We start from the raw sequence: 8,914 nt of genomic DNA, 5'->3' as shown, positions 1-8,914 counted from the left end.
ACCCTCATCTGCAATGGCATCATCGACTGCTTCACCCATCATTTCTTCTTTCATATCCATAATTTCTGACTGCCTTTCAAATTCCATCATTATTTTCTGGATTTGGGGCAAATTTAGTTGCCGATTCATGTTTTGCATTGCTCGCGTTACCCCTTTCATTGCTTGTGCCATTGCATCTTGACTTTTCAGAGTTTGCACCTACAAATTATCCATCCTTAACATCGATGATAGAATCCATTTAAGATGTTTAAAGGCAATTACGATCAGCAGTATCCACATGCAGTTTGATTAAAAATGGTTTAATTTGAAATGCTACATCTCACTTTGCATTTCGGATGCCACATTAAAAACCATCCTAAGTTTCGAAAGACAAAAATCTTAGAATGGTTTTATATCTTATATAACAGCTATAGGTAAGATAATTAAGACGAAAACAGTCGTTAGAAATAAGGGAATAAATAGCAATAAAAGTTAAACTGATAAGTTGCAATGGAACAGATACCTTTAATGAAACTGCCTGTATGTTAGCTTTCATCATGATGAATTTTTTGATATGTCGACGAGTTCGGACAAGATCTTTTGCCATAACTTTCACTGAATCCTGAAAAATACACGAAATTTTTAACAAAGACTAAAAAACTTTTTTAAAAAAAAGTACGAAGAACGGATATAGGAAGAAATTAGCCATTAAAACCATACTCAAAAAATTATTCCTCATTACCCAATCTTTTCACGTCATTTAGTATAACAATTACTACCTTTGACTAACTCTGAACTTCGAACGAATTTCAAGAGCTTTGAACTCCCTTGATAATTGACAAATACTGGAAGTATATGATGGGAAATTTAAACGTATCCCTTTTTACCATTTGATTCATTTTGGCCATTTTCTTAATATCAACGATAATCTTCTTCTCCTGTATTTCGAGACGTGACCGTTCCCGGTCCAATTCACGCATAGCCTTATTCAACGCTCTTTGATTTTGCCGCAACATTTCGGTGGGTGTCTTCTTTCGCCCAAACAAAAAATCCATCTTGCTACCTGAAATATTGAATTTGAAATCAAGAACTGAAAAATTATAAAAACTATATAAAGTGGCCTCGTCCGGTGAAATGCGTCTTTTTTGTATTGGCATCACTTATTTGCACACTCAAACAGCACAAACATATTGCTAACCATTAAAGCATTCCATTTAATTTACTTATACCTTGGGTAAGGTATTATTGATGGTAAATATTTAACAGGCCAAACCCTTCGGTCATTTAATATGTAGCATATTCCTCATATATAACTTCCCTGAAAGATATTCACCAAGGAAAACTTCAGGAATGTTCGTAAATCGTCCCAAAAAAAAAGATGCGAGTTTCAAAGGTACAATAATTTGAAAATTTAACAACTGAAAGTCAAAAAAGAAGCTGATTCATAGAAACAATGAATCATAGTCAAATTCCTTGTTGTTGTAAATTCAGTGAAATGTACAATTTTCATGGGATATTTAACAGAGACAGATGGCATTTCTTGAAATAATTTTTAGAAATTCTCAGAAATTTGCAAAAAAACCTTAAAATCATCGCTCTCAACAATCGTATCACACCGCTGCAAATGAACGAAAACTTAAAAAAAAGCGCTTCGGGCGGAAAGCAACAAAGTAAAAGCATGCAAGCCTGACGCGCTATGCAAATTTCCACCTCACTGCCTGAAATTTGAATATTTTAAAATTTAATTTCGTCATGGAATAAATTAAACTGAAATTGATGGAGTGATTTATTGCTAACATTTGACTGCGAAGTCTATCGTATGGCATCATCAAAGTATGGCAAGCATTATAGGAGCAATTGTATTATCATCAAAAATCCGAAGGTTTTATAAAAATTACGAAACTTTCCTAATCCGGAAATCTTTGTATGTCAACATGCGGAAATAAATTGTCACGAAAATTTAAGACATTGAAAGATTTGCGTGAATTTGTGACAAGAAGCAATGGCATTATTTCTTTTGTTATCTAACAGAAAGCAAAAAAAAATCCAAAAAAATTTCCGTTTTTTTCCTTTTCAGGTAATTCAGGTAACTGAGCAAAATGACAAACGAATCCTGAAATTAGATGAAACTGAATTTGTAATTAATGATAAACAAATGATTGCAACGTCTAATTTTCTCAAACGAATGCTTATTGATGGTATTCATTTTTATCGATTTTTTTTTTTTAAACTTGAAAATTGGTTTGTATTGAATATCAAACTATGGGAAAAAAAAGGCTTACTCTTTTAAATTTCAATTTTAGAAGTTTAAATTAAAACTTGCCAAATTTGTTTAATATTTGAGTATTGTTATAAAAATTTTAGATGATATGAAATGAATAAATTATAAAGAAGACTAAAGTTAGAGAATTAAAATTAGTTTCACTTAAAAAAAGAACATTCAAAACTTCTTCTACTCTTTTATCTAAACAAAATTTAACATGAAATCTCATCGTTATCACATAAATTGCTTCGATTAGACGATCCATTTTTTTTTTTTTGATAAAATTGTTAAAATTTTTATTGGTTCCTAAAGTTGTAATTGAAATTTAATTAAATTTCATCATGCATTTGTCATTTCAAAAAAAAAAATGTCTTTTAGAGAGGAAAAAAGTGATTGTACTTGATGGATTAAAGAAAAAACAGCCATGCTTTGATACGATTGGTTTAGAAATTGCAATATCATTTGCAATTGGATATGCTGAAATACCATTGAATCAAGTAAATTTTCAAAAAAAATTTTTTTTTTTGAAGTAATTGCAAAAATTCGAAAAATTGAAATTTTACACTTTTAATTTTTAAATTTAGCTCAAATTTTAACTTTTAAATTTAAAAATTTCAATATGTTTTTTAATGCTTTTTTTTATTTTAAAGATTATCAGTGCATTGGCAGCAGCAAATGCGCTTGAAATGTGGGATATGCGCCAAGCAATTATTAAAGAACTTTGCATATTAGCAGCTAAACCAGAAAGCGCCCCATTTGCTATTAATGTTGCTGTATGTAATTTGGAAAAAAATATGGCAAAATATGTCATAAAGGTTTATTTTAAATATTATTATTTTTAAATTAATAAATGAAACTTAGCTTTTATCAGTTATCAATTTAAAATTTAAATTAACCAAATTCATGTAACATTACAGCATTCTTTGGATAAATTTAATGAAATAATCAATCAAACGAGCTTCCGTTTTATCAGTAATTCAAGTTTCGAATTCTTCATTACTCTCTTTATTTCTAAGGTTTGCCTTCATTGGTTGAAATTATAAAATTTCATGCAATTGTAATTTCATCCAGTAATAAATTATATGTTATGATATTCGTATTGATATTATTGAGTTCATTGGATTTAAAAAAAAATGATCGTTTAAATGAACGAACTTAATCGATCTCTTCGGTATAGCATAATCTTTAAGCTAAACATGATAATACTGTACCAGCATTATGATAAGAGTCATTATCTTTACCAGTTAAATAATATAGCATAATCTTTAAGCTAAACATGATAATACTGTGCCAGTATTATGATAAGAGCTCACTATCTTTACCAATTAAGTAATTTGATTTTATTTTTAAATTAATCTAATTGTTAGATAATTGATAGTTTGATATGGATTACCGTAGCATATATTCATGATTATAAAGTAAGTTTCGATTATAAAATTTTTAGCATTCTGCTACAATCGAAAAGCATGAAAAGCAAGCAATAGCCAAATTAGCAATACATGCAATGCAAGTTTGGTGCGATAATGATAATCAACGTTACACGGTTAATTAATTAATCATTTTGTTCATTGAAGAAGATGGGATAACTGAACAAAAAAAAGAAAAAAAAACAGAATCAGATGAGAGAATTCGAGAAAGATAAAATCTCAAAATAACAAATCAATAATAATTTCTTATTTGATTAAAAAATCTTTTCAAGTTTGCTAAGAATATAATCAATAAATTGCGACCATTTTGTAACATTGATATTATCAATCAAATCGACAAATTAATTGCGGAAAATTCAATAATTCATTCGTTTCGGTTATCTTTTACTCTTTTCGTTTTTAGTTTATGCAAAGTTTTATTAATAAATTTGAAATAATAATTTGAAATTTAAATTAAAAATTTTAAAACTATAAATCGATAACTGTCAATAGTTATTAAATTAACTGTCGATTGATTAAAAAAAAAAAATTAACCTTTTTTTTTTATTTTCCTCTCTAGAGATAAGATGGAAATGGCTAATGATATTAAAGCCCAACAAAATGAGCCTAAAATGGAAATGGCTAATGATATCAAAGGCGAACAAAATGAGCCTAAAATAACAAGCATAATTACCGATAATTCAATTACTAATTCGAATGATTCATTGAAATTTGGTAAATCCCATAAGTATTTCTATTCAAAAAAAATATCTCAACAATTTTATTGACTACCCAAAAAAAAAAAAAAACCGTTTATCCTTAATAAAAAATCACAGGTAATATACCATAATACATTTACAGAAACATTCCGTCAAATTGAGCTTCCAGCAGTTAAACCGGATTCCGATGGAATTTGTCATTATTCAATCATTGTAATGTTTTCCGTCTTTTTTTTCTTTTTTTTTTATTCTGTTCGGAGTAATATTTTATGCAATTTTATACTTTTACTTATTCTAAGCCTAATTAATTAATTATTATTGTAGGTGGAATTTGAAGCACCAAAAGAATTACTTTTTTCAAATAAGCCAAAACATATTGGCTTACAACTTGAAGCAATCCTGGAATGTTGAAATTAATAAAAAATATCATTTGCTAAAAATTATTCGAATTTATGATTATCCAAAAGAAAAAAAAAGAAGTGAAATTAGCAGACTAACATTTTTGGCTATTTATTGCATATATTATCAAGTAGATAATAAACTAATTAAAATGGGATAAAATTTGCATATTTGTATAAGCTTACCATTTATTCTGATAACACCTTTTATCAGCTTATCAGAAATAAACTTTACTATCTTGAATGGAAGAACTAAAAACATTGTATTCTTTGTTTCTATAATTAAATCAAACTTTCTACTTTATTCATTAATTTAATTAACATTAATTATTAGCATTAGTAATTGTATAATAGATTACATCAAAAATTTCTGAATACAATAACGCCTGAATTTAATGCTTATTGCTTATATATCACAATAAATTGTCAATGTTATGCTTAACGATAAAATTTATTTTAATAATTTTTTAAAGCAATTCATATCATGAAGGAAGTTTTAAACTTTTTCTTTTTTTTTTTTTTTTTAAAAAATTACAAATGTGTCTTAATACGATGTGCATCTAATTGTTCCGCAATATAACCAGATATCGTATCAATTTCTCGTTTATTCCAATTCTTCACACATTGTTTCAGACATTTTGGCCAAGGTAATGGCCATTCTATCTCATTTTCTAAACGTCCTGATGGTACATTCACTTCCAATTCGTACATTGTCCAAAATAATAACAAACGACGATAGGCACGTGTTCGAATACGTACATGATGTGGTAGTAAAATGAATGAATGATAAAGACTAAAATAAGAAATAATTAAAAAAAAAAAAAATGGAATAAAAAAAGTAAAAAATTAAATAAATAAAATAAAATGGAATAAAAAAATAAAAATAAAAAATTTTTTGGAATAAAAAAATTTCACATTTCAAAATTTGATATTTTCTTTAATAAATACTAAGACTATATTTATACATAATAAAAGTTTAAATTTAATTTAGGTTATGTAAGCAAATAAAAATGATATTTGCACAAGGTTAATTGAATGTCAAATTTAACTACTAAAAATTTCAATCTAAATTTAAAAAATAAAACAGAAATACTTCTTTATGTCTTTTTTTTTTGAATTTCAATGTAAATTTACTTTAATTTGAATTTGAATTTTTTTCTGGATTTTAATGTAAATTTAAAAGATTTAAATTAAAATTTAACAAAACATTCTTTAAACCTAAAAAGGAAACTGGATAACCAATATGCGATTAATACATCAACACTGTAATGTGTACGTGATATTGATAAGCAGATCATACCACCAATACATATTAATATTAAGCACCATCTGAATAATGATAAAAAAAAAAATTTTTTTGGTAATATTTCTAGGAACTTTTTTTTTTAAAAAAAAAAAGAAAAAATTGGATTTAAAAGTTTGTAAAGAATTAAATTTTTCCTTTTTTACCACAAATATAAGCTTAAGCTTAAATTTCAATATCTTTGAAATTTATCTTTTTTTTTTGCTAAATTTTAAATTATTAAATAAAAATAAACCTAAGCGGCCAAATAGAATGTGGTGAATAATGATTGAAATAGAATGTTGTTGTTGAAACAAATATGGTATGTCCGGAGAAGAGAAGGTCACCACAGATTACTTGATCATTTTGATTAAATTGTAAACCAAGCTAAAATATTTCATTTCAATTTTTTGAATTTGATAAAATTATTACTTTTTTAAATTCAACTTTTTCTCTTTCAAAATTTGTGGGAAAATTTATTTGGAATAATTCACATTTCTTCTTTTAAGCTATTTCTTTTCCTAAATTTTTATAAATAATTTGAAATTTTAAATCAAAATAAAAAATTTGAAATTCTAAATTTGTAAAATGTTTTAATTGCTTTTTTTTTTTCCTAAATGATGAAAAGGAACGATTTCAATGATTCAATTTGTTTATTGTATATTAAATATCTTTATAAATAAAGATGTTTTTGAAGCATTCGAAATATTTCACCAGGAAAATGTTTACAGGCGGATTTTTCAATATCCTAGTTAATGATTGATTCTCATCATGGGTCAAAAAAAAAAAGAAACACTCAGCATATTAATTAATTAATCAACTAATTAATACTTTTTTAATTAATTAGTATTACGTAATGGAATAATTCAAATCAAATAATGATCAAGAAAGAGACAAGGGGAAAGAGGCAGAAGAAAAGAGAGAGAGAAAGAGCAATCTTAAAATCTGAAAAAGAATTTTGATATTTTATTTTTAGAGAAATTTGAAACAAATGTTGGATGAAAAGAGATTGATCTTATCTCTATAATTATTTTAATATCAAAATCAAATTAACCAATGCTAATACCAAATAAACTTTAGGAGTTCAGAATTAATTTAATTTTGAAAAAAATTTTTTCTTTTTTTTTTTTAAAAAATGGAAACCTTAAAAGAATGTTGTGCAAATCGTTTCAGAACAGTTAGTATAGTTGCCTGATGATTTGGTTTTATACATTTCCTGCAAAATTTAAAAATTTTCAAATTGTAATAAAAATTTATAATATAAAAAATTTTAAATGAAGAAAAAAAAAATTTAGCGATGACGAAGAATGTCACCAAATATCATAAAGCGACAATATAGCAGTTAATTTTGTAATCCAATAAAGAAATTAAATTGCTCATTTAATAAATAATAGCAAATACTCATTAGTAATTATTGGAAATTTATGGATGACAAAATTAACAGTTAATTTTATGGAGCAACAAATGAAACAGTTTTTGAGCTTTAGTCAAATTTTTTGAAATTATAACAACAATGAGAAACTTTTTAAATTACATTTGACAAATTTACCGATGATTATTCTCATAACTTGCCGGAATATGAGTAACAGCTAAGCAAATAGCTCGAAATGTATACAATACAGTTATAGTAAATATCAATCGACGTATAACGATAAATCGATATCGATGAAATACAGTAATAAATCCTAAAGCAACAACACCTGCAATACCGGTAAGCATATCACCAACAGCTAATGCCCAATTCTGTTCCGGCACTATTGCAAATACCAAATCCGGTAATGCATCTCTGGAAAAGATTCATTTTAATTGCAACAATTTTAACACTCAAATTTGCCAACGGATTACTCTGTACTAACGGATTAAATGGGTTACTGTAAACGATTACTGTACTAATGGATTACTATACTAGCGGATTGAATGGGTTACCGTAAAATTGAGTGGATTACTGTAAAAAATTAAATGAATTACTGTGAGGTAATGGATTACTGTAAACGTTCACTATTAAGTTCTAACTTATGTTTGTGAAATTTAAAAAATTTGCTTAAATTAATCAAATCGATTAAATCCAAACCTACTGGTAACATCATGCACTAAACAGATCACAAGTTGATTTAAAAATAATGATATAAGTAATGCTAGAAAACAAATGAATGTTTTCAAATATTCTGGACGATATGTTACCGGTAATTCTCTTATCCATTTTTCTTCTTCAACATTTTCTAAAATTTAATTTTTTTTTTTGCCCTTTTCAATTTCTTTAATTATAATCATCAATCATTAGTGATAAATTATCACAAAAATATTTCAAATAGAAATTACGAAATGTTAATTTTATTTTTGAATAAAGATCGAAATTCATTTCAAACATTTAGTGTACTATTAAATGGAAATTACATAACTTAAATAATTCATTATCTTCTAAGATTAAACTTTAAATTACTAAAGGATTAAATTTTAATCCAAAAAAAGAAACCGAATTACTTTCTGGATTAGCGGTATTATCAATAAAATGAGATATATCCTTGATAAAACTTCCATCTTCTTTCTCCTTTAATCTTTCCTGCATTTTTTTTTCTGCTTCTTTATTTCTGCACTCAATTACTTAACAATTTCCAATACTAAAATTCATTATTTTGAAAAGAATAAATATAAATTTTCAAGTGATTATTTTTTAGCTTTATGGAAGAAATTTTATTGAAGCGTAAAATGCAGTAAAGTAATAATTAATTAATCTATTTTATGTTACGAAGAAATTTAAGTTAATTAATATAATTTTGTATTGGAAATATGAAATACAAGGAATTCAAGTTAATTGATATAATTTTTATAAATGTTTATTTATTAAAAAAAATTTTCATAAATTTCAT

At 25.9% G+C, this 8,914-nt stretch overlaps 4 protein-coding genes across 4 annotated transcripts in view; 2 read left to right on the top strand and 2 right to left on the bottom strand.

The window, feature by feature from the left end:
- Window positions 1-1,048, bottom strand: part of LOAG_18723 (hypothetical protein) — a 2,709-nt gene extending 1,661 nt beyond the window's left edge. The window contains exons 1-2 of the mRNA XM_020451386.1: window positions 867-1,048; window positions 503-601 (exon numbers count right to left, since the gene is read on the bottom strand). Of these exons, the coding sequence (XP_020304836.1) occupies window positions 503-601; window positions 867-1,034 (267 nt within the window). The 5' untranslated portion in view covers window positions 1,035-1,048. The remainder of the gene's footprint in view (window positions 1-502; window positions 602-866) is intronic.
- Window positions 1,049-1,798: 750 nt separating this feature from the next.
- Window positions 1,799-3,794, top strand: LOAG_18722 (hypothetical protein; the record flags this gene model as incomplete). The annotated part of the gene is made up of 5 exons (XM_003144869.2): window positions 1,799-1,861; window positions 2,057-2,177; window positions 2,621-2,739; window positions 2,893-3,057; window positions 3,687-3,794. 5 exons carry the CDS (start codon window positions 1,799-1,801, stop codon window positions 3,792-3,794), a joined length of 576 nt encoding a protein of 191 aa, XP_003144917.2.
- A 447-nt stretch (window positions 3,795-4,241) lies between these two features.
- Window positions 4,242-4,778, top strand: LOAG_18721 (hypothetical protein; the record flags this gene model as incomplete). Its single annotated transcript, XM_020451385.1, has 3 exons — window positions 4,242-4,383; window positions 4,510-4,580; window positions 4,692-4,778. 3 exons carry the CDS (start codon window positions 4,242-4,244, stop codon window positions 4,776-4,778), a joined length of 300 nt encoding a protein of 99 aa, XP_020304835.1.
- A 518-nt stretch (window positions 4,779-5,296) lies between these two features.
- On the bottom strand, window positions 5,297-8,613 carry LOAG_09340 (hypothetical protein; the record flags this gene model as incomplete). The annotated part of the gene is made up of 7 exons (XM_003144868.1): window positions 5,297-5,558; window positions 5,984-6,094; window positions 6,304-6,434; window positions 7,191-7,263; window positions 7,597-7,833; window positions 8,119-8,266; window positions 8,529-8,613. The coding sequence occupies 7 exons, from the start codon at window positions 8,611-8,613 to the stop codon at window positions 5,297-5,299; spliced, it is 1,047 nt and encodes a 348-aa protein (XP_003144916.1).
- Between the last annotated feature and the right edge of the window lie 301 nt (window positions 8,614-8,914).

Source organism: Loa loa (genome assembly GCF_000183805.2).
Source record: "Loa loa unplaced genomic scaffold supercont3.468, whole genome shotgun sequence".
Taxonomy (NCBI): Eukaryota; Metazoa; Nematoda; class Chromadorea; order Rhabditida; family Onchocercidae; genus Loa; species Loa loa.
This window is presented reverse-complemented; position numbering and strand designations above follow the sequence as displayed.